This window comes from Schistocerca nitens, chromosome 12 (genome assembly GCF_023898315.1).
Source record: "Schistocerca nitens isolate TAMUIC-IGC-003100 chromosome 12, iqSchNite1.1, whole genome shotgun sequence".
In the NCBI taxonomy this organism is placed as follows: Eukaryota; Metazoa; Arthropoda; class Insecta; order Orthoptera; family Acrididae; genus Schistocerca; species Schistocerca nitens.
In genome coordinates, this window is record NC_064625.1 from 175,937,572 (window position 1) to 175,964,377 (window position 26,806).

General features: G+C 42.3%; 1 protein-coding gene across 1 annotated transcript in view; it reads right to left on the minus strand.

The window, feature by feature from the left end:
- Positions 1 to 26,806, minus strand: part of LOC126214992 (serine/threonine-protein kinase 11-interacting protein) — a 204,910-nt gene that overhangs the window by 41,773 nt on the left and 136,331 nt on the right. The window contains exons 16-19 of the mRNA XM_049941622.1: positions 17,148 to 17,156; positions 11,721 to 11,822; positions 9,597 to 9,694; positions 1,421 to 1,632 (exon numbers count right to left, since the gene is read on the minus strand). Of these exons, the coding sequence (XP_049797579.1) occupies positions 1,421 to 1,632; positions 9,597 to 9,694; positions 11,721 to 11,822; positions 17,148 to 17,156 (421 nt within the window). The remainder of the gene's footprint in view (positions 1 to 1,420; positions 1,633 to 9,596; positions 9,695 to 11,720; positions 11,823 to 17,147; positions 17,157 to 26,806) is intronic.

Consider the following 26,806-nt stretch of genomic DNA (forward strand, 5'->3'; position numbering starts at 1 on the left):
CCTGTAACACGGCTCGCCGCACCGGAATGCGTCCGGAAGGGCACAGTCGAGACTACCGAGCTACCGGAGCGCCGAAATGGCTCGGCTCTCGACTCAACCGAATACATCTACATCTACATCCATACTCCAACTAGCCACCTGACGGTGTGTGGCGGAGGGTACCACGAGTACCTCTATCGGTTCTCCCTTCTATTCCAGTCTCCTATTGTTCGTGGAAAGAAGGATTGTCGGTATGCCTCTGTGTGGGCTCTAATCTCTCTGATTTTATCATCACGGTCTCTTCGCGAGATATACGTAGGAGGGAGCAATATACTGCTCGACTCCTCGGTTAAGGTATGTTCTGGAAACTTTAACAAAAGCCCGTACTGAGCTACTGAGCATCTCTCCTGCAGAGTCTTCCACTGTTTATCTATCATCTCCGTAACGCTTTTGCAATTACTAAATGATCCTGTAACGAAGCGCGCTGCTCTCCGTTGGATCTTCTCTATCTCTTCTATCAACCCTATCTGGTACGGATCCCACACTGCTGAGCAGTATTCAAGCAGTGGGCGAACAAGCGTACTGTAACCTACTTCCTTTGTTTTCGGATTGCATTTACTTAGGATTCTTCCAATGAATCTCAGTCTGGCATCTGCTTTGCCGACGATCAACATTATATGATCATTCCATTTTAAATCACTCCTAATGCGTACTCCCAGATAATTTATGGTATTAACTGCTTCCAGTTGCTGACCTGCTATTTTGTAGCTAAATGATAAGGGATCTATCTTTCTATGTATTCGCAGCACATTACACTTGTCTACATTGAGATTTAATTGTCATTCCCTGCACTATGCATCAATTCGCTGCAGATCCTCCTCCATTTCAGTACAATTTTCCATTGTTACAACCTCTCGATACACCACAGCATCATCTGCAAAAAGCCTCAGTGAACTTCCGATGTTATCCACAAGGTCATTTACGTATATTGTGAATAGCAACGATCCTACGACACTCCCCTGCGGCACACCTGAAATCACTCTTACTTCAGAAGGCTACTCTCTATTGAGAATGACATGCTGTGTTCTGTTATCTAGGAACTCTTCAATCCAATCAAACAATTGGTCTGATAGTCCATATGCTCTTACTTTGTTCATTAAACGACTGTGGGGAACTGTATCAAACGCCTTGCGGAAGTCAAGAAACACGGCATCTACCTGCGAACCTGTGTCTATGGCCCTCAGAGTCTCTTGGACGAATAGCGCGAGCTGGGTTTCACACGATTGTCCTTTTCGAAACCCGTGCTGATTCCTACAGATACGGTCACGAACCCTCCATCTGCTGCAGACGGCACAGCACACCGCAGTTGCAGAGAACCAGGCGACACCCCCCCCCCCCCCCAATACACACACCCCTCGGTGCAGATCGCAGTGGTGGGTACCTGCCAAGTGAGCGAGGAGGGCCGAGGTGTGGTCCGCGTCGTACAGGAGGAGCAGCAGCGCCGCCGCCGCCGCCGCCGCCGCCGCAGCCGGCGTCGAGCCGGTCGGGGAGAGCAGCAGCGACACGCCCTGCCCCCAGGGCAGCGCTCGCACCTCCCGCAGCTGCCGCAGCGGCCACGCGTCTGCCGGCACCAGCCACCGCCGCGGCTCGTCACTGCCGACACAAACCGAAAGCTGCAATGTAGCGCAGACCACTACAACTACAACTACGTAAGAGAGGGAAAGAGAGAGAGAGAGAGACTTCTCTGCTGAGGAAAGTGATACTGTGCATTATAACACAATAAGGTACAATACAATTCGTGTACAATGATGATTTTCACATCTATACTCGTATCTTAAATGATATTTACATTACATTCTCATACGTATAGTCAGGAGAAACAGAACACCTTGAAAAACTAGAGGTACTCTACCGTATCTTCCTTCTCCGTCGGCGTTGTCATTGTTGCCGTGAGGCGCTGTTATACCGAGTGGAAAGGTGCGTCGATCTTAGAGCTTGAGATATGGTAATCTTAAGTCATTGACAACACCCAACGGTCACGGTAGCACCTGATTCCAGAATAGATGCAGTAGTTAGGATCTACGAACTACCCCCTCTTGACCTGGTTGTAATGGTACTTTGACTACCACGCCTCCGCCAATACAAAGATATGATTTACGATTGTTGTGCCAGCACCGATTTTTATAAATAATTTTGATCTTTTTTTTTCTTTTGCGTATGTGTTTGTTTTTAACAACTAATGGATTACTCTCTTGTCTTCATACATTCAAGATGTGTATTTTTCGGCACCGTGTTAAATATGCTTTTAAGTGGAAATTAAAACTATATTATGAAACGAAGTTATTTCAGTAGTGATTCGAAATGGTTATCGCCAAATTTATAAATTAATCCTGACAGTGACAACTTAAAGAAATTTTCATCACATGGAGAACAAGAGGACCAGCAAACAATGATAAAAAGGACATCCAACAAGATAATTAAAAAGTATTCCAGACACAGCCACGAAGACTATATTATAATAAATACTATGTTTCTAACAGAATTATAAGGTAAATTTCAATTTATTTCTGATGCTATTTCCTTACAGTCGCTTTTTGTAGTGTTGCCGACCCGGTCTGCCATTCACGGTCAAATTACAGCACTATCTCAATCAGTAATACGAAGTCCGCCTTATCCGTAACTTATTCCATCAAAATTCACATTTTCTATTTTCTATTTTCACAGCAGAACCCCAAGGAAAGGAAACACTACAAGGTCCCCAAAACTTAACTCGTAACGAGATCCCTTCAAAGCAAATTGTCATAACGATCATCTATAAAGGCATCGTACAACGATAAGAAATGTTACAGTTTATGGAATAAAAACAGATACGACCAAACTGTCCTGTTTCTTCTGTTTTATTTAACATAACTTTGTTCACAGTTTTGTTTCGCATTCACCACTCATTTACACTCTGATGTGGAGTATATGAGAGTGCCTGAACCCTAACTCCCAAGTTCCATCGAAACCCTTTGATGAACAGTTTTGGTTGCTCAACACCAACAGTCAATGATAATGATACAGTATTTTGTAACTGACTCTTCTAGTTTAGCCACCGCCTCCACGAATGTATTAAGAGTTCACGTAAAAGTTTACGTTTTTCTCATTTTAATAAATTGGAGTCCGCTCTTCGCGATATTTAAAAAAAAAAAAAAAAAAAAAAAAAAAAAAAAAAAAAAAAAAAAAAAAAAAAAAAAAACGCGTCCATCGTGCGATGAGTATAGATTTATCCCAGAATTGACCGTAGGTGTACTCAAGTTAGTGCCCACACTTCGCTATCCGCGATTTCACGTAACTAAATGTTCTTTTGTTACTCTGATGGTATACCGTAGTTATTTAAAACTCGCCCCTATATTTTTTCACTACCCACAATTAGTACTTCTTTACATGTTTATTTCTAAGAGTAAACGGAAAAAATGATGCCGTATCATCGGCTTCGTCAATATAAAGCAAAACACCTCAATATGCCCAATTTTATCTCATCTTATAGGATCGGCTATCTTACTCATTAATTTACTACATATTATTTCCAATAACACTAAACAGGTATCGCCGTTATATTTTAATTGTATTCAAAAGCATGTTATTATTATTATGACCGAACAAATCGCGCGGCGTGCGTTTATAACGATAGCTTTACACTTGCCCAGCCTTTATTCATGCAATGTTATATATAAATATACAAAAGATCGATCTCTCTACCGTAACCAATAGAGGCAAATACGCTATTCAAGTTCCGTTACATCTATCTTGACTCGTATTGTTACAATACGACGTTTGTATTCACGGGACAATGATTTGCATTTCAGCTACGTCGGTTCGGCACGTGTCCTGTCGCTAGTAGGCACGATGTCTGCCGCGGGCCCCGGTAACTCGTTCCACACGTGACGGCACTGACGCGTATAAGCCGTGAATGGTGTCCCGTGGTATAGCTATCCGTGCTGCATTCACCCGGTTCCAAAGTTAAGCCCCGGTGATTGACCCCAGCACCACACGTGTCGTTCCGCCGTGGCCAACACAGTTTAGATCGGAACCGACTCTGGTGGTCTGGCAGGCCGGGGCAAAAGGCCGACATCCTGTGACACCGAGAAGGCACGTGTTCACGCGAGAGGTGGCTGCACACTGTCTCGCTGAAAAAAGGTGTCCGAGTATCGTGCAGGAAGGTCGTGGCTACGAGTCGCGGGATGCCATTCGCGTAGGTCGAACCGGTCACCGTGCGCTGGCCGTGCACCGACTGAGTTCGTACCCGACAGCACCCCACACTGTAGGGCCTCCAGTCGGTGCCGCACGGCTCGTGCAAATGCGGGCACTGCGGTGCCCCTCCCAGTCTGCGATGAACGTAAGTTGAAAAGAGAGGCTCGTGCCACGAAGGGAAGACGAGCAGAATTCACGTGACAGTTTTTCTTGCCACGAATGCAGATGCATCTGACAAACTCCCCCAGTTAGGACAGGAAAATTTAAGAAGCCAAGGTGTTCCAAAGGTGTAAAGACAAATCCTACAGAATACAAATCCTATAAAAATTCTTAGATGACTATGATTTCAATAGAACAGTGTTTCAAAAAAATGGGACATCAGAACAAACTGTACCAGCGTCTTAATGCCACTTGATTTGGGCATTATTGCAAATTTCCAAATGCTCTGGTTCAATATTTGATAGCACTGACTAATGTGGTACATGAAAATCTCTCCAACAACTGTTTCTGAAAAGCTGATGCCATGCTGCTGCTGCTGCTGCTGATGATGATGATGACGACAGTGGTGATGCTGAAGTCATGTCTGGTAATGAGCAACCTCTACTGGAGGGTGTGTCGTGTTACAGGATGAGGAGATTATTGCTGACACGGTTGACCAGCTTCGAGTGACAGTGACAGAGATGGAGATGACGACTTGCATCGTGAAACACCTAAAGTGAGTGAAGTGTTAAATGCAATCGACGTGTGCAGGAATTACACCAGTGCGAAACTTTATACTGAAAATGCTCTGAATTCATTAATAAGTTTGAGAAATGATGTGTGCCCACTTAAGGCACAAAAAGTGAAACAAGTGGAAGTATCAGACTTCGTTATGCAGGTTCAAGTTCAAAATGATTTCTCTTTTAATATTGTACTCTGTATTCATCATTTGTAAAGTTCACACATGTAGGCCCATTGTATGTGCCCCCCCCCCCCTCCCCCTTAAGTGAAACGTGAAAATATTATGTGTTGCTGCTCACCATATAGCAGAGATGCTGAATTGCAGATACGTGACTCAGTATCTCCGCTATATGGTGAGTAGCAGCTTTCCTTCTCATAATATTGTACATTTCATCCTGGATTTTCCATTGTTTGAAAATATGATATGTATTACTGTATTGATACCTGGCTTCTAAGTTACATGTAATCTTTTCTCTTCCTCTTGTTATACATGTAATTCAGGTTCAGCTGTACATTTAACTATCCACATGTCTTCTACTGTTCTGGCATAAGAATCAGTGCAGTTATGGAGTGGTCTAACAATCTCAAAACTATTAAAAATCTGAACTGAAATGTTTTGGGGGATTTGGAAGCAGAAAAAAAGATTTATTTACTGTTTGTAATAGGAAACCTCTTATACGTTAAACATTGGAATTTTTTTTTTTTATTTTTTCACTGAGTATTTATCTTATGCTGTTATGAATTAGTAAATTTCATTGATGTGGCTTACTTCAACAATGGTCTGTAATTTGTATTATTGCCATTTGGAATTAATTGGAGATAAACAGATTTGAAATTACTGTAATGTTGGGGAACTTACGTGCATTTTCAAAAATGCATTTAAATTTTTACGCAAATGAAATTCAGACTGAAAAAATGTTACTATAATCGGCTGGTGCAATGCCGAAACATCTAGTGTCTTAAAAAATGAAAAAAAGTTTAAGGACAATGAAAATGTAAGAATTTTGTAAGTCGTCTCAGTTCAATCATTACTGTAGTGTCATTGTGAGAAAAAGGTATAACAGAGCGGCACTTTCAAACCAATCCAAAGTAAATGGTTACATAAAATACATGAAAGATCAGTTATGGTGCAAAATTTATTTTTCTTGGTTTGAAACGCATGTTGCACTATTGTGGATAGAATAATTCAGACCAGTTTTTCTATTGACGGTATTTACACTGAGATGAAGTTTTACGAGTCACGACGATGAAGATTTACGATATTGTGAAGTATAACGATTCTGCGACGGCTGAGGTTTATGCTGTGATATATGTAAGGATTCCACAGCTATGGTGATGTTATTGTTATGGAAATGGAATGTTAGGGACTATCTGGTACTCTGTTTTGTAATGGAATGTACTTTTGTTTTGATGGCACGCTGTATAAGAGTCTAAGAAATGACTATAGGGAATTTTGGTAAATAGATGATGGTGAACATATTACTGAAATTATGAAGTATGATCTGGGTCTGGTCTGTTGGTAATATTTGAATCTTTATTAACAATGCTTTTGCCGACTATAAGGTATCTTACGAAAAGCAGATCTATCTGACTTTATAAAGGAATAGGATTGATTGCTACTAACCATAAAGATGACCCTTTCAGTTGCAGACAGGCACAACGAAAAGACTGATACAAGTGCAGCTATCGGCCAAAGCCTTCTTCGGCACAGAAAACATCACACGGTCACACGAGCAAGCGCACCTCACGCTTACTGGGCTGCCACCACCGAATGTGACTGCCCTACGAATAGCAATCGAGAGTGGGATGCCCCAAGTGTGTATCAGAAGAAAATATACCTCTAATTCCAATCTTTGATAAGAAAATTTTATTTTCAGTGAAGTTATTAAAACAGATATTAATGCTTCACCAATAGTCTCGAATGTCCAGCTCGTTAGGACGATATCAATAAGCAGTTCAGATTACGACTGTTGTTGTTGTTGTGGTCTTCAGTCCTGAGACTGGTTCGATGCAGCTCTCCATGATACTCTATCCTGTGCAAGCTTCTTCATCTCCCAGTACCTACTGCAGCCTACATCCTTCTGAATCTGTTTAGTGTATTCATCTCGTGGTCTCCCTCTACGATTTTTACCCTCCACGCTGCCCTCCAATACTAAATTTGTGATCCCTTGTTGCCTCAGAACATGTCCTACCAACCGGTCCCTTCTTCTTGTCAAGTTGTACCACAAACTCCTCTTCTCCCCAATTCTATTCAATAACTCCTCATTAGTTATGTGATCTACCCATCTAATCTTCAGCATTCTTCTGTAGCACCACATTTCAAAAGCTTCTATTCTCTTCTCGTCCAAACTATTTATCATCCATGTTTCACTTCCATACATGGCTACACTCCATACAAATACTTTCAGAAACGACTTCCTGACACTTAAATCTATACTCGATGTTAACAAATTTCTCTTCTTCAGAAATGCTTTCCTTGCCATTGCCAGTCTACATTTTATATCCTCTCTACTTCGACCACCGTCAGTTATTTTGCTCCCGAAATAGCAAAACTCCTTTACTTCTTTAAGTGTCTTATTTCCTAATCTAATTCCCTCAGAATCACCCGACTTAATTCGACTACATTCCATTATCCTCGTCTAGCTTTTGTTGATGTTCATCTCATACCCTCCTTTCAAGACACTGTCCATTCCGTTCAACTGCTCTTCCAAGTCCTTTGCTGTCTCTGACAGAATTACAATGTCATCAGCAAACCTCAAAGTTTTTTATTTCTTCTCCATGGATTTTAATACCTACTCCGAATTTTTCTTTTGTTTCCTTTACTGCTTGCTCAATAGAGAGATTGAATAACATCGGGGAGAGGCTACAACCCTGTCTCACTCCCTTCCCAACCACTGCTTCCCTTTCATGCCCCTTGACTCTTATAACTGCCATCTGGTTTCTGTACAAATTGTAAATAGCCTTTCACTGCCTGTATTTTACCCCTGCCACCTTTAGAATTTGAAAGAGAGTATTCCAGTCAACATTGTCAAAAGCTTTCTCAAAGTCTACAAATACTAGAAACGTAGGTTTGCCTTCCTTAATCTAGCTTCTAAGATAAGGCGTAAGGTCAGTATTGCCTCACGTATTCCAACATTTCTACGGAATCCAAACTGATCTTCCCCGAGATCGACTTCTACCAGTTTTTCCATTCGTCTGTAAAGAATTTGCATTAGTATTTTGCAGCTGTGACTTACTAAACTGATTGTTCGGTAATTTTCACATCTGTCAACACCTGCTTTCTTTGGGATTGGAATTATTAAATTCTTCTTGAAGTCTGATTACGACTGTTACTGAACGTTATGTTCCAAAGTTTCTCCCTTTCTACAAATTTATGTACGTTCGAATGAGCCAAACCTTTATAGTTACAAAAAGTTGAGAATGTACAATCAGAGATATCAAAAGCAACAGATACAAAGATTTGTACAATGTCTGACTGCTTTTTGCACTAAATCGACTCGTTAACTGAGTAAGTTACTTTTGGCCGCCTGTACGAAAAACACACTGTACCAAACGTATCGAGTATCGGACACATTTTATATTGTGCAAATTATTATATATTCGAGTTGCATTCGGTCAAAGTATCTTAAAAGTCCCCATATCACTACAAATGTCAAGTAATGCGAGGATAAAGATGCTGTGTATTGTATGTAAGAGAAAAATTACAAACACTAAAACCGCTCAGAATTTTACGGCAGGCTGAGCTTTAGTAGGAACTGAAATATCAAAGCGGCATTTGAACGTGTACCAGCTTTCGCGTGGGGCTACGAGTACCGACAGCAGCGCACTATAATGAGCTCACCGACGAATGCACTAAAAGAACCTGCTACAGGTGACCGAGCACACGTCGTGTGGTTATCAGTGATGTGAAAATACTTTACATAATGTCATTAATGTACAACCCTGTGGGGACGACTGCAAGCAATCTGTTTTGTTCCACATTTCGTATACTAAATTTTCTTTTTTCCTACTTGTGAGCCTGTAAGGATTGTTTCTGTGTGCCATACTGCGCATGCCACTAAAATGTCACATAGGTGAGAAATTTTTTTATATAATTTTTCTGAAGAAAGAGTCAAAAACAGTAGTTAGGTGTGATCTGTGTGTACAGAAATGAGGAATACGTGTCAGTTCCTAAATACCTCGACTGCCTTATTAGCACAATTACAGATTACGCTCCCGAGTCAGCTGCACTTTGCCGAAGATTTTGCGGCAGCTGGGCTGCATTAACTGAGTCGGGAGGAAGGTAAAGTATCGACAGTACTGAGGAAAATGGCCACCACTTTTAAGAATGCAGACTGGAATGTGCCAATCACCTGTCACGAGTCTCAATCCGACGGAGTTCGACATTTTATTCACAGACTGTCTGTGCCTGCAGTTACCACTGTAGCCAAAAATTATTAATGTCATATCAAAAACATTCTATTTCAGAAACAGTACATTCATTATCTTTGTCTAGCATTGCAGTGTTTTCACTCGTGTTCCATTTCTACGTGTTCTCGTACGATACACTTAATGCCGTGACTTCCAAAACCACAGATAGTATTGTGAAAGCATTACAACTTCGTCACGGCTGCCGACGTTTAGGACAGCCGATGATCACAGAGTGAGAAGCGACACCAACTTACCTCTCCTGTCTCGTAATGTAGAGGAGGTAGACCTTGTGCGTCGATAGGACCACGAGTGCAGGTTTCGGTTGTGTCAAGTTCTTGCAGAGCACGTGACCCTGAAACGTGAAGGGAATATCAAGTACGTGAAGTACATTGTGACAAGCAAACTGAGGTTGGCTCTGAAAGAGAAGAGTATTTGAGTGGCTCAGAGGTATCCACTCCTACAATGTAAGATTCTGATCCAGAATGAGCACGAAACGAGTCTTCACTCAAAAATCAGTGGAAAGTCTCAGTCGAATCAGTTTGTACATCTAAACGCAGCTCTCGCGTATCACCTCTTACACTTCGGAGTTGACTCTGCTTGCTTGTGGGTAATCTCATTTGCCCTCACTTAATACAGAGCTACCTTTGGATTTCTCTTTAACACTTTCACTATGTACTATAAAAGAATATTACTGATATAAATATAAATATAAAACAATATTAGCGATCCACGAGGAAGATTTCTGAATATAATTCATAAATATTTCATAGAAACTCTCTGACTTACGAAGAATTAAAGTGAAGTTGTGAAAAGGACCCTATCGCCACCTAGCAAACGGCCACAGTAACTCACAAAAGCTGCAGTTCCTTGAGAATTGAGGAAGTGAGGCCAGAGTCACACCCGATGAGGTGGTCCAGTAGCAGAGCTCGTGCTGGAGACCGAGAGGCTGCGAGATCAAATCCCAGCACAGTCACTTTCTCTCACTCTGGTTATCACTCTGGCATTCGCCTCTCAATTCAACAGTTTCCTGCTATTGTTTGAGCAAACTTGCGTAGCAAAAGAAAGCTGTGAACAATAAATATGGTGTTGCACATTTTATCCAACAGACACAATTCTTTGCGTGGTACAGTGAAGAAGTCTACCGTAAAGAGTCCACGACAAACAATTGCAGCCGTGAGTCTCGATACGGCATCACAGTGCGTACTAAGATTGACAAGGGGATTGTTGCGACACTAGCTAAGAATGTACATTGCACGCGTTTTTCTTGTGTGTTCTTTTACCGTGCCACCTCAGCCACTCTCCAACACTCTCTCTCTCTCTCTCTCTCTCTCTCTCTCTCTCTCTCTCTCTCCTAATTCAGAGCTGTTGAAAACATAGCACATAGCACTTATATCACAATGTGCTCCTGTTGTTGCTACAAGATGTCACTCCAAATGCCGATTCAATATGTAACACACAACATTTGTGCCTCTGGATAAATTTCCTGCCATTTGCTGCTTACACGGCATAGTTACGCGAAAGTGATGATACCGAGTTACTTAATGTTGTTATCTGAAATTTATTCGTAACTCTACGCAACAGTCCACAAACATAATAGACTGTTTCTGGATTGAAATTTTCATTCTACAGCAGAGTGTGCACTGATATGAAACTTACTGGCAGATTAAAACTGTGTGCCGGATAAAGACTCGAACTCGGGACCTTTGCCTTTCGTGGGCAAGTACTCTACCAACTGAGCTACCCAAGCACGACTCACGCCCCCGTGCTTCCAGGAGTGCCGGTTCTGCATGGTTCGCAGGAGAGCTTCTGCGAAGTTTGGAAGGTAGGAGACGAGGTACTGGCGGAATTAAAGCTTTGAAGACGGGGCGTGAGTCATGCTCGGGTAGCTCTGTCGGTAGAGCACTTGCCCGTGAAACGCAAAGGTCCCGAGTTCGAGTCTCGGTCCGGCACACAGTTTTAATCTGCCAGTAAGCTTCGTAATAGACTGTGCCGCACAATTCCTCTGGCCGTAGATACTCGACACTTCCCATCTGGAGCCGAGCCGGGTCGCTAGTCAGATTTTGTAATTGGCCGGCTCTGTCACAAGTTCTACACTAGTGTGTCAAAGATAAACTCTGCAGTATAAGTACATCCCCCTTAAAACAGTGAAAATTGTGGAGCACTGCAGGGCACACTTTCCGCACAAAGTAGCTAACGGCGATGTACGCCGTGCCGCATCGCGACCTCCACACTGTCGACCAGCTCTGTGACGTTCGATTACCGTTACTGTCGCGAGTGAGAGCACCCGACTTACTCCTCCGTACCTGGCTCGGCACCGGCTACGACCGGCCCGGCGGTACAGAACGGCGCCCTTTACGGACTCGGACACAGACACGCACCTTGACGATTGTGGTGAGCTCCTCGTCCCGCTGCTGGAAGACGCTGACGTAAAGGTGCAGCTTGATGCGGTGGTCTGCCCTGCTGAAGTCCACGTACGAGTACTGCGGCGCGTCCGACAGCGGGACGCCGGGCCGGGGCGTCGCGTCCGGCCGAGGCGCCGCTCGCCGTGGCGCACCTGCCAACGACAGAGCCGTGAGATCGGAGGAAAGTACTCGCTCTGTAAACTGAAAATAGCTCCACTATGTAAGAAGGGGGTGAAGTTATTTAGTTTAATCACACGAGATAGCTCGACAGGAAATGCTCGGGAGGTAAAATCTGTCTGTAACCTTGCAAGTGAGCTGCACTCGTGTTGTAGGAAGTTGCCTTTCCCAGAAGAACACTTTGACGGCTGTACGAGCTCGCTCAGAATCGATGTCCCCTATGTCGGTGTAGAACAGCGTGCAGAGATTTACGTGCATTCTGTTCTTATGTGATCCTTTAATTTGTATTACAAGCAACTCATATCTGTATACGACACACATTGTGTAAAATAAAGACCTCCTCCACTAGGAGTGTCTGTGTACTTCGTTGCCGGTAATTCGTAAGGCAAGTTTTGGAAGGGTCAGTATAACGTCGTAAAATAGCTCGTAGTTGCTCTCTGTGATGTAGAGTGTGTTGTCACAAGGCTTAGGCCTGTCCCACCCCTCATTAAATCAACCAAGACTTATACGAATAATTGTAAGAACAGTTATTATTATTATGTTCTTTAAGTTTGTTTTTGGGTTTTTAGAAATACTGTGGGAAGAAAGTTTATTTATGTTGCAGATAATGTGGAAGACGTCGCCCGACGATCACCACGAAAGTTCGACGTAGCAGCAAGTGGGCGAGGAATAAAACGAATGCTGCAAACTACCGCAAGCCATGGATGAGCCCAGGCCACGAGGGCGTCGAGTTTCCTAGGTCGTCGTCGGACGACGTCAAAAGAAGAGGTATTCTGCTTTCTCTATGTAAATACCAATAGTTTATCATTTATATACAGTTGCGGCGTCAGAACGAAAAGTGATACATCGCTCAGCAATGAAAAAGGACGTAAACAGCGGGCGTTGCGTGGTGAAAACAAATCAACTGATAAAATAGCAAGTCTGTAATTAAGCATAAAGCCACGTAACACTGCAAGTGGTAGAGAGATCGAGGAATAGCATGCTAGCTCTTCATTCCGGAGATATGTGAAGCCCAGAAGTGTACAACCACAATTATCTTGTCACTCTGTTACAACCTGAGAATACAATTTATCCCTTAATACAGTTCTACTGCTCTTAGATGTGGTACACCCATTTAATATTTGTTCTTAATCCACTTCCTTTAAGAATATACATCAATTTCATAACATTAAAACACTATTTTTAGCAATCTGAGATTTTTCTGTCCTTTCTAACACAGAAACTATTAGTTCTAGTGGAAAAATGAAGAGGGCCTTTTTTGTATGAAATTTAATGTAGCTTAATTTTGTACTGGAAATCATTTTCACTGGAAGTAACAGTTTTCGAGGTATTCAAGAAAAGCCTAAAAAACTGACCTTTACATGCCCCTCCCCCCTCACATACCCATCCCTACTGCCAAACCTGTTGTTGTGACACTACCCTCTACCACTCTATGAAAATTTGCAACTACACTAATTTGTTCCCCTAATACCCTTCATTGCCTAAACTACATTGGACAGGCAGAATGAGAGAGGAGAAATACGTTGACTGACATGGGCTGAAGAGACATTTGCATTCCTCGCACACTGTGGCTGCACATTTACTTCCTCAATGGCACAGAGCCACGGAGCTAAAAGCCTACAGCTATTGTTGTTGTAGTTGTGGTCTTCAGTCCTGAGACTGGTTTGATGCAGCTCTCCACGCTACTCTATCCTGTGCAAGCTCCTTCATCTCCCAGTACCTACTGCAGCCTACATCCTTCTGAATCTGCTTAGTGCATTCATCTCTTGTTCTCCCCCTACGATTTTTACCCTCCACGCTGCCCTCCAATGCTAATTTTGAGATCCCCTGATGCCTCAGAACATGTCCTACCAACTAGTCCCTTCTTCTTATCAAGTTGTGCCACAAACTCTTCTTCTCCCCAATTCTATTCAATACCTCGTCATTAGTTATGTGATCTACCCATCTAATCTTCAGCATTCTTCTGTAGCACCAAATTTCGAAAGCTTCTATTCTCTTCTTGTCTAAGCTATTTATCGTCCATTTTTCACTTCCATATATGGCTACACTCCATACAAATACTTTCAGAAATGACTTCCTGACATTTAAATCTATACTCGATGTTAACACATTTCTCTTCTTCAGAAACGCTTTCCTTGCCATTGGCAGTCTAAATTTTATATCCTCTCTACTTCGACCACCATCAGTTGTTTTGCTCCCCAAATAGCAAAACTCCTTTACTACTTCAAGTGTCTCATTTCCTAATCTATTTCCCTCAGCATCACCCGACTTCATTCGACTACATTCCATTATCCTCGTTTTGCTTTTGTTGATGTTCATCTTATACCCTCCTTTCAAGACACTGTCCATTCCATTCAAATGCTCTTCCAAGTCCTTTGCTGTCTCTGACAGTATAAACAATTAATGTACAAGTGCAGGTTGTAGAAGCGACATCTCGGTCGTAGTTCTCCGTATTGAGAATGTATTACCGGGCCCATTTTGAAAAGTAACCAACGTTCTAGTGCAGCGTCGGTATTTGTGCACACAGCACTGCTGCTGTTACACCTGCACATTCTCAGATTAAGTAAGCATCGAGCTGTGAAAGTACGTACCTCGTTCTTTTGCACATTCTCTCATTACGACCTTAAAACGTGCGTGCTGTAATAAAAAAATCCCACAAAATGTGTGCAGTGATAAAATTCATTTCCCTGTAAAAACATTTCGACAGAAGACGATTCTTATCAACTGTATAGATTCTATATATTATTAGTCAAGGTGTTGTGTGGCAATGGGTCCAATTTCTTAAAACTAATAGAACAAACATTCATGATAAAGAGAGGAATTGTAAACTTTCTGTTGTGGGTAACGATCTTGTTAGCAAAACCGATCAAACAGGTCGTGAATATCAAAGATTTGTCATCTCTGAACTGTGAAGAAACTTAAGCAAGCCATTTCAAACGAATGTGGTAGTATGCTGACAGCTGGTGTTGTGTTTTTGCACGCAACATTCATCCTCACTGTGCTTGAAAAACTCTAGAGAATTTAAAGCAGTTAAGGGGACATTTCTGTTGAAATATTGCAAAATGTCGTAGTTTTAAGGAGTATCTAACGACTTTTTTTTTTTCTATCCAAGTTGTTTGTTTACAACTCAACAGTGGTTACTTTCTGAACCACCGTTGCAAAGAGGATGAATGACAGATCTGGCATACAGAACTCTTACTGAGATACAATTTCAACAATATATGCACACTAACTGAGGAATTTATAGCAGGGAAGTTCAAGAAGCAGCTGAGATTTCTAAGAATGTATGTCATTTAAATACAGATGATGGCTACAGGCACCCAGCTGCACGGCTTCACACCATCAAGGAATAAATATGCAGTCAAAGTTTGTGAAGAATACAAACGATGGGGAAGCCGCCTCTGTGGCATGACAATAATATTTTGGTAAACATCGCTCTATCTCACCATGCCTGTTCTGCTGTCTATACAATGACGTCGTCCTACCAGTGTTGCTGTTGTTGTGGACTTCAGTCCAAGGACTGTTTTACGCAGCTCTTCATGCTATTCTGTCCCGTGCAAGCCTCTTCATCTCCGAGTAACTACTCCAACCATCTCTCTGAATCTGCTTACTGTAGTCATCTCTTGGTCTCCCTTTACGATTTTTACCCCCTTACTCTTTTCTCCAGTACTAAATTGGTGATCCCTTGATGCCTCAGAATGTGTCCTACCAACTGAACCCCTCTTTTAGTCAGGTTGTATCACAAATTTCTCTTCACCCCAAATCTATTCAGTACCTCCTCACTAGTCATGTAGTCTACCCATCTAATCTTCAGCATCCTTCTGTAGCACCACATTTCAAAACCTTCTATTCTCTTCCTGTCTAAAACATTTATCGCCCTTGTTTCACATCGATATATGGCTACACCACTCGAAACAAATACTTTCAGAAAGGACTTCCTGACACTTAAATCTATACTCGATGTTAACAAATTTCTCTTCTTCAGAAATGCTTTTCTTGCCATTGCCAGTCTACATTTTATATCCTCCCTACTCCAACCATCATGCTGCTCTTGCAAGTCCTTTGCTGCCTCTGACAGAATTACAATGTCACTGGCAAACCTCAAAGTTATTATTTCTTCTTCCTGGAATTTAACTCTTACTCCAAATTTTTCTTTTGTTTCCTTTACTACTTGCTCAATATACAGACTGAATAACGTTGGGGATAAGCTACAACCCTGTCTCACTTCCTTCTCAACCACTGTTTCCCTTTCGTGCACCTGATTTCTTATAACTACCATCTGGTTTCTGTACAAATGGTAAATAGCCTTTCGATCCCTGTATTTTACCCCTGTCACCTTTAGAATTTGAAAGAGAGTATCCCAGTCAACATTGTCAAAAGCTTTCTCTAAGTCTATAAATGCTATTACCTTAATTCGTCTTTCCTTAACCTGTCTCCTATGAGAAGTTGTACGGCCAGTATTGCCTCGCGTGTTCCTACATTTCTCCAGAATCCAAACTGATCATCCCCGAGGTTGGCCTCTACCAGTTTTTCCATTCTTCTGTAAAGGATTTGTGTTAGTGACTTATTAAACTGACAGTTCAGTAATTTTCACACCTGTCAGCACCTGTTTTCCCTGGAACTGGGATTATTATATGCTTCTTGAAGTCTGAGGGTATTTCGCTTGTCTTATACATCTTGCTCACCAAATGGAAGAATTTTGTCACGGCTGGCTCTCCCAAGGCTATCGGTAGTTCTAACAGAATGTTATCTACTCCTGGGGAGCTGTTTTGACTTTCAGTACTTAGTCAAATTCTTCACGCAATATCATATAGCCCCTTTCATCTTCCTCTACATCCTCTTCCCTTTCCATAATATTGCCCTCAAGTATATCTTCCTTGTACAGACCCTATATACACTCCTTCCAAGTTTCTAATTTCCCTTCTTTGCTTAGGACTGGTTTTCCATCTTTTCTCCACAGATGTCTTTCATTTTCATGTAGGCACTATGTATGTTACCCCTAGTGATACATGCTTCTACATCCTTACTTTTGTCTTCTACCCCTTCCTACTTAGCCATTTTGCATTTCCTGTCGATCTCATTTTTCGGATGTTTGTATTTCCTTTTGCCTGCTTCATTTATTGCATTTTTATATTTTCTCCTTTCATCAATTAAATTCAATACCTTTTGTGTTACCCAAGGACTTCTACTAGCCCTCGTCTTTTTACCTACTCGATCGTCTGCTGCCTTCACTATTTCATTTCTTAAAACTACCCATTCTTCTTCTACTGTATTTCTTTCTCCTGTTTTTGTCAATCGTTTCCTGATGCTCCCTCTGAAATCCTCTACAACCTCTGGTCCTTTCAGTTTATCCAGGTCCCATCTCTTTGAATTCCTACCTTTTTGCAGTTTCTTCAGTTTTAATCCTGAGTTCCTACGAATAGCAGCCAGAAAAATGTCACCCGATACTCTCAATTCCTTAAGACGAGCACAAGAAAGCTCTGTTTTATAAGTGAACGCGCCACCGGTTTTCGATGGCATCCAGCTACCCGAGAAGATCAGAAGATCACGGCAGAGATCCCAGAGAGAGGTCGAAACTCGGGTGGTGTGACAAGAAACTGAAGGAGGGCATCACGTGGCCACGAAAGTCTGTAGAGTTACACATAATTCCCATCACCGAGAGTGAAAATGGTCGGTCACAGTCTTCTTTGACTGGTAGAATGACAACGGGAGTGATTCCATTTTGTCACAGCAAAACCACATTATACGAGATTTGACAGGGTACATACTGTGTACACATCACACTAGTAGTGCGAGACACGCAAGCTCACTACGCGTGCGCACGAGACGAGTACTGGCGACAGACAGAGTTTCGAGAGGTGTCACTGTGGGCAGCCGGCGAAGGTGTGGGTATCCAGGAGTGTGGGGCATTCGGGTGTGGCAGTGGCCCAGTGTCAGATCGAAGGGAAACGTGAGGGAAATCAAATGTACCCTCGACATTTTATTCGGTAGAGTCTCACCGCACCTAGCGAGAAATGTGCTACCCGGTACTTGGCGTGTCGTAGCTCCCGGACACCTGCAGCTGCTGTCTGGGGGAGGCCGACTGTCTCTGACGACCTAGCCAGAGGCCAGGTTTCCAAATCACAATCCGGTGAGCGAACTGCTGTCGACACAACACGTATACCCATCTTTTCCAGAGTGGCGTCGCACCTGGGATGTGTGGACTGCTGACGAGGAGTGTCATGTCGTCACTTCTGACAGTGAATCTGATCTCTGTTCTGCACTACCTCAGGAATTGTTTAACATAATGTCATACTGTAAACTACGAAGAAAGATCCACGAGTGTACTGAATATCTTTTAACATATGCAAGTGGGTGGAATAATATTTTTTAAAATAACAGAACACAGTCGACTGTTCTGAGTGGCAAATGTTCATAAAGGATATGTACATTATCAGGACTGCATCAGACAAGTATGACAGGACTGCTCTCGTCCACTATATACGTAAATGATCTGGCAGATAGGGTGAGCAGGAATCTGTGGCTGTCTCCCGACGATGCCAGGGTGTCATCAAGTAACTGTAGCTAGACATGAGATGACATAAATAATACAGCAAAATTAAAGAGACCTTTGGAGAAAGGAGAACCACTTGTATGAATATGAAGAGCTCAGATGGAAACCCAGTTCTAAGCAAAGAAGGGAAAGCAGAAAGGTGGAAGGAGTATATAGAGGGTCTATACAAGGGCGATGTACTTGAGCACAATATTATGGAAATGGAAGACGATGTAGATGGAGATGAAATGGGAGATATGATACTGCATGAAGAGTTTGACAGAGCACTGAAAGACCTGAGTCGAAACAAGGCCACAGGAGTAGACAACATTCCATTACAACTACTGATGGCCTTGGGAGAGCCAGTCCTGACAAAACTCTACAATCTGGTAAGGAAGATGTACGAGAAAGGCGAAATACCCTCAGACTTCGAGAAGAATATAATAATTCCAATCCCGAAGAAAGCAGGTGTTGACAGATGTGAAAATTACCGAACTGTCAGTTTAATAAGTCACGGCTGCAAAATACTAACGCGAATTCTGTACAGACGAATGGAAAAACTGGTAGAAGCCGACCTCGGGGAAGATCAGTTTGGATTCCGTAGGAATATGGGAACACGTGAGGCAATACTGACCCTACAACTTATCTTAGAAGATAGATTAAGAAAAGGCAAACCTACATTTCTAGCATTTGTAGACTTGGAGAAAGCTTTTGACAATGTTGACTGGAATAATATCTTTCAAATTCTAAAGGTGGCAGGGGTAAAATACAGGGAGCGAAAGGCTATTTACAATTTGTACAGAAACCAGATGGCAGTTATAAGAGTCGAGGGGCATGAAAGGGAAGCAGTGGTTGGGAAAGGAGTGAGACAGGGTTGTAGCCTCTCCCCGATGTTATTCTATGTGTATATTGAGCAAGCAGTAAAGGAAACAAAAGAAAAATTCGGAGTAGGTATTAAAATTCATGGAGAAGAAGTAAAAACTTTGAGGATCGCCGATGACATTGTAATTCTGTCAGAGACAGCAAAGGACTTGGAAGAGCAGTTGAACGGAATGGACAGTGTCTTGAAAGGAGGATATAAGATTAACATCAACAAAAGCAAAATGAGGATAATGGAATGTAGTCAAATTAAATCGGGTGATGCTGAGGGGATTAGATTAGGAAATGAGACACTTAAAGTAGTAAAGGAGTTTTGCTTTCTAGGGAGTAAAATAACGGATGATGGCCGAAGTAGAGAGGATATAAAATGTAGACTGGCAATGGCAAGGAAATCGTTTCTGAAGAAGAGAAATTTGTTAACATCGAGTATAGATTTAAGTGTCAGGAAGTCGTTTCTGAAAGTATTTGTATGGAGTGTAGCCATGTATGGAAGTGAAACATGGACGATAACCAGTTTGGACAAGAAGAGAATAGAAGCTTTTGAAATGTGGTGCTACAGAAGACTGCTGAAGATTAGATGGGTAGATCACATAACTAATGAGGAGGTATTGAATAGAATTGGGGAGAAGAGGAGTTTGTGGCACAAGTTGACTAGAAGAACGGATCGGTTGGTAGGACATGTTCTGAGGCATCAAGGGATCACAAATTTAGCATTGGAGGGCAGCGTGGAGGGTAAAAATCGTAGACGGAGACCAAGAGATGAATACAGTAAGCAGATTCAGAAGGATGTAGGTTGCAGTAAGTACTGGGAGATGATGAAGCTTGCACAGGATAGAGTAGCATGGAGAGCTGCACCAAACCAGTCTCAGGAGTGAAGACCACAACAACAACAACAACAACAACAACAACAATTAAAATTTCTAGTTAGTGTAATGCGAGGTGGCTCGGTATAAATGCACAAAAATGTATGTTAATGTGGACGAGTAGGAAAAACAAAGCATAATATTTGACTGCAGTAACAGTGGTGTGCTGCGCGACACCGTATTCGTATCCATTAAACGTCTAGGCATAACGTGAAAGTGCACCACGAAATCGAATGAGCGAGTAACATCACTTGTCGGGAAGGTGAATGGTTGACTTTGCTTAACAGGGAAATTTTAAGGAAACTGTAGCTCACCTATAAGGCAGATCGCATACAGAATGCTAGACCAAATCTAGAGTCCCCGGGGAGTCATATTACAGGAAGATGTCGAAGCAATGTAGGGATGTGCTGCCAGATTTGTAACCGGTAGGTTCAGTCGACATGTGCGTGTTACACAAATGCTCTGTGAACTCACACGTGAATCACTGGAGGAAACGAGATATTCTTTTTGTGAAACACATACTAGAAATTTTCCAAAGACAGACAGCAGAACTATTCCAGTGCTACCGACATACACGTCACGTAAGAGCCTCAGAAACAGGATAAGGAATATCTGGACTCGTACAAATCATACAGACGAGTGGAACAGAAGTCACACGAGGTTTCCTCTGCTGTGCACAGTACAGGGACTTGTGGAGTACATACGACAGTATCGGAACACGTGTGCTCTCTACGTCCGTAGGTATACATAGTGCACACGTGTAATTTTTTTTACGCCACTGTGGAAACGGTCACCCGCCGACTAGCTGTCGATAAGTAAACACGTGTACACAGCAGAAGTTGGATTTTCTGTTGTCCACAGAATGACAGTAATAGTGAATAACGTTACTGCATCCGATTTGATTTGAAGCTCGGCGATTCTCAAGTTGAAACGACCCACAAGGTACGTCGAGTGTTTGGGGACGGAGCAATAAATACCACACAGATAAAGAAGTGGTACAACTGCTTCAAAAGTGGTCACTCGTCAGCAAAAGGTGAAGCACATTCAGGTAGGCTCTCGACATCCACAAATCAGGTTTTTATTCGTCTTGTACAGACTCTGGTGATGCAACATATATCAATCACAGAGAACTTGCACACGAGATTAAAATTAGCACCGGGTCCATTCGTTCCATTTTAACAGAACAGTTGAACCCCACAAAGATCTCAGCAAAATTTATGCCAAAGACGATAACAAATGAGGAGCAACTTCGTTCAGAGATCGCACAGGACGTGACGCGTACTGTGAAGAGTAATCTCAATTTTCCTAAAACGATGATTACTGGTGAAGAGTCCCAAGTTTACGAATACGATCCGGAAACAAAATTCCTGTCACTGCAGTGAAAGCACGCATTATCTCCGAGACCCGGGAAAACGGGGCAGGTCCCCGGCGACGTGACAGTCCCTCCGACGGCGTGGTCCGTCAGTACTACAGCCTGGACGGCATTAGTGTCAGTAAGGAATGCTACTGAGAAGTTCTGCGTAGCCCTCACGAAGTAGTGAGATGCAAACAGGTGGACTCGTGGGCAGTGGGCACCCTCACCACAGTAATGTACCATTCACTGTTATCAATTAATTCAGAGTTTTCTGGCCAAACACGACACGTTTGTGGTTTGTAGGCCTGCCCGTTCCCTGATCTACCACCGACTGACTTCTGGCTTTACCGTAAACCAAATGATACTCTGAAAAGGAACAAATTTTTGAACATAGAAGACACCGTGCAGAATTTCACGGAACAACAGTGAACCGCACCAAAATGGGCTTTCCGGAGACACTTCCGGCAGTGCCAGAAGCGTTGGGAAAGGTGTGTAGAAGCCGATGGTGACTACTTTGGAGGTGACTAGTGTCAAACAATTTTACCTGAATAAAGATTGATTTTATAAATAAAAGTTGGATGCTTTTTGAACAGCCCTCGTATATAGCTATGTGGACAACCTCTGACTGGAAGTGTCACATTACCGAGGGGAAAGGATACATTCTGCCAAAGTTTTAGAGGGACACGAGAGTTTTATCATCAGAGTTACTGTGTAGGGAGCCTTCACGTTGCCTCCAATACGTAACCGGAAACTTTGAGGACACAGCGGCACGTCACAGGCTACAAGTTGCCATATATTACACTGTTATCATCTTTGAATAGAGTACTAACTGACCTGACATTACACGTGTCTCTGTAAGCTGGCCATGTGGTTACGAGGTAATATATCAGATGGAAATACACGGTAACCTCTGCCTGACAGAGCTCGTGTGGAAGCAGCTCAGATATTGACTCCGGAACAGAGCCGATATACGTCGTACCGAGAGCCAGTTACGAGGATCGCCAGCTCACCTCAGTTTTAATCGCCGAAATTAAACGAGCCCCCACGGCTCGACGGGATCGGTGTCAGATTCTGTACACAATTTCCGGCCGAGTTAACTCCCATTTCGACTGTACTATACTGTAGATGCCTCGAACATAAAAATGTGCTCAGTGATAGATAAAAAGCAGAGGTCATACCTGTCTACAAAGAGAGGTACAGAAATGACCCACAAAACTACCATCCAATCCCGTCAATATCTGTCACGTGTAGAGTCCTAGAACGTATTCTGAGCTCCAACATCATGACAGATTTCGAACAAAAATACCTCCCCTGCGCTGACCTGCACATATTTCCGTCTCGTGAAACCCGACTCGCGTCATCGTCACACGACAATCGAAATACCTCAGACTGAGGCGATCGGGTAGGTACGTTATTACTCTGTAATATCTGGGGGAAGGAAAAGACTCGACTAATATTCAGAGTGAACTTGATAAAATTTAAAAGAATACAAAGATCTGCAACTTCCTTTTAATGCACAGAAATGTAAAACTGTGCACTCTGTAAAATTAAAAACAGTAGTGTCCTACAACTACAATGCGAACGAGTCGCAGTCGGAATCAGCGAGCTCGTACAAAAAGCCAGGTGTAGCATTTTGTAGGGATACGAAATGGGAACAATCACATCGGCCCAATTGCGGGTAGAGCAGATAGCAGACTCTGGTTCATCGGTAGAGTACCAGGGAAGTGCAACCACTATACAAAGGAGACCGGTTACAAACTATCGTAGAACACTTCTCAAGCGTGTGGGACCCACGCCACACAGGACTAACTCGAGATATCGCACAAATACGATGAAGAGTGCCGAGATACTCGTATAATTGTTCGACTAATGGGAGAGTGCCACCAAAATGTTGAAAAACTGCAATTGCAAACTCTGGAATGCAGCAGCGAGGAATACAACAGAGAAATGTACCACTCAAATATATATGAAAAATTTGATGAACCAGTATTTAATCTAGAGGTACTCTTCTTCTAGATGTACTCTTCAGTCCCACACTTATTACTCCTGCACTGCACACACGACTGGAATGCGAAGAAAGCGGTATCCTCGTACTGTCAATTTTATCGTTCACTGAACTCGATTTTGTAACGGCCAAAATAAAAGCACGCGAGCTCTCAATTCGAGAATTTTCATTTCACTTCCTCCTCTCCTTCTACGTGCCTAACTTTTTATCAGGAACTGTATTTTGAAATCAACCAAATAAAAGACTTTATAAAGCTGCAAAGACAGATGCCTCGCTTCACTATGCTGCTATTTGCACATTCATTCTCATTCTCTGCTCGAGTCATAAAAACTCACAATAGTCCCTAAGCAAAAGGAAGATGGCAAAATCTGCTCTTGTTGAGTAAAGTCAGTTCAGCACTGGACTGAACTGGTTGCTAAAGAGTTATGTGGAGTTCAAAATGTAGATGGGCAAGGAGTGAGAGAGAGATTGAGGGAAAAGGGGTAGGAGTAGGTGGGAGAGATTGGTGGATGGAAGAGGGGGGGGGAGGGGGATGACAGATGTGAGGTGGGAGGGAGGGAGGAGGAGGAAAGAGAGAGAGAGAGAGAGAGAGAGAGAGAGAGAGAGAGAGAGACCATGAGCTCCAGCTATGCATGGCAGGTGAGGATAATGGTGCATCGGGAAGGACAGTTTTTTACATATATCACTGAATCTACCTGCAAAATTATATCATTGTACGACACTAGGTTCAGGAGATATGATGTCACAAGGGTTGAAATGCATGAAAAACTGGCTTTTGTGTAAAATATTAATGAGACTATATTCATTCAGTGTTTCACAAAGAGAGTACTTAGCGGCTTCCGACAAACTGTAAGGATAATTTCAAACTGTTTGTAAACTTTTTCTCACTTACATACTTAATGTCAAATAGTTAACACATTAACTCACTTGTAAAGTAATCAGACATCTGAAGTTGTGTTGGACACGGGTGTTCTATTCTTTAAAGAATTAGGGGTTTACTCGTGTACACTAACACAACAATAAACACATAATGTTTTGATCTCTAGACAGACAGAAAGGTTTTGCCTGTTTGTGCACCAATTGTTTTGTTCATTTGTTTTGTTGCTACCGCACTCCCTCCCCACTCGCCTCATTATACGCTCGTCATTCCAAACAGAACATGCTCACATAATTAAAGTCGCAAGACAAACGTGCACTTCCGTGCATCGAGCTATGTAAAACACAAATGTGCAACATTAAAATGACACATCTGTTTCTTCGCTCTTGTTAATAATGCACTCCCTACTGCAGAAAACTAATGACATATGGTCTTAGAGATAAAGTTATTTGCTGACATTTTATTTTTATATTTTTTCGATACAGTCACACAAATATTTCTAATGCTCACACAATTGTGTCAAAATAATACAAAAACAAAAGTAGAAATAATATTTCATGCAATAACACTAACAAAAATCACAATACACAAGGCAGTGGGAGTGATTAGCAAAATGCTGTTTTTTAGAGTGTCATTTATGTGTAAATGCCACGATGGCTGAAATTGTCTTTTGACTGCAGCCTGAGCTACACATTTATACTTACTGCCTGTCTTTTATGTAACTTCAAGACAGCGGTGTAAGATATGATACGTAAAAAGTATAAATTATAATAATAATATTGGAGAAGTTGAAAAAATCAGCAAGCCAGCTGCAAGTGTTTGGCTCATTTTTTGAATCTCTTCAAGTTTACTGTCACACAGTTGCTGAACTTGCAGTCATGTTTAAAATTTTGTGTGTGTGTGGAGGCATCTTATGCCAGCTTTAATGTGATCTCATCTCAAAAAACAGAAAGTTTTGGCACGGCATTGGCAGATTGTGAGGAACAATAGATAACAAAGAGGATGTTTTATCAAATAGTACATCTTTTTTAAAGCACCATTTACAACATATAAACACAAAATGTCACACTGACAACCTGTAGTTTGTGTCCTGTGAAGCCGGAAGCCTCGAGTGTGCCTAAGAAGTTTGCACGTGCAGTTCTGGATGTGGCACAGACTACAGAGACTTTGTGACCACTGACACGGTAAATCTTACGAAGGAGGAGCAAAAGAAATGCGGACTGCTTTTAGGAGCGTCAGGGTTACCCACACCTCGGCACCCGTGCTGCACTCTTTCGACACCTACGAGAAGTGAAACTCTCCGCTCCGAGCATTCGAGATGTGAGACGAGGCCACCGCAGATCGATAACGTTACGGCGGAGAGGTTCAGTTATGCATCTTTGGCCCACAGAGATGCTGTGTACCGTGATACAGCAGCGGGCTGCGTGGCAGTCCCAGAGCTGGCATCTGCACACACACTGCTCTCACTCTCAGTACTACCCCCCCCCCCCCCAATTTTACGCACAGTACGGAATTTGCGCAATTTTCTAATGTTGCTGCCCCCCACCTACATAGTGACATCTGCATGCACATCTACATGACTACTCCACAGTGCACTCTTAGGCCAGTATTACACCATCATACTTCTTTGTTAAGTTGAAATGTCAAATATTTATGTCGAAAAAATTTGACGGTGTTGACAGGGAACCTTGTCAGATCTCGCCTGTCATTAAATAAAAATGGGTCAAATCTAGGCCCTTGCCGTAGTATTGATAGTAAGAGTCAATTGTCTTCTGTTCACTGCAATGTGAAATGTAACCACTTGGAGCACTGGCGTCGCTATAGCTATTTGATATCTCTGTAGTGTGTCTGTAAATATGGCTTCAAAGTTGGTGTGTTCAATTGACTCTTTTTTTTTATTTTTATCTTTTCAATAAACTTGCTTTGAGTTAGGTGGCGGGCACAGTGCATACTATTAATTGTGTGTTGACGGGCAGGTGGAATATGCTGGAGGTGACTTCACGTCCACAATCACAGCTACAGCCATACACCTATACATATGGAAACATCCTGGCAGCTTTTCAGCAAGCCAGAACAGAGGATGTGGTCACACTCTAAAATAAAAAATTCTTTCTCAGCTTTCCATTCTAGATTCTACATTGTCTATTTTTGAACTCTGGATGGCAAAAGTTAAGAAGCAGTTCTTTTGTTTTGTAGTTTTTATTAATTTTGCAGTTGTTGGAAAAATGTGAAAATTACCGAACTATCAGTTTAATAAGTCACAGCTGCAAAATACTAACACAAATTCTTTACAGACGAATGGAAAAACTAGTAGAAGCCAACCTCGGGGAAGATCAGTTTGGATTCCGTAGAAATATTGGAACACGTGAGGCAAT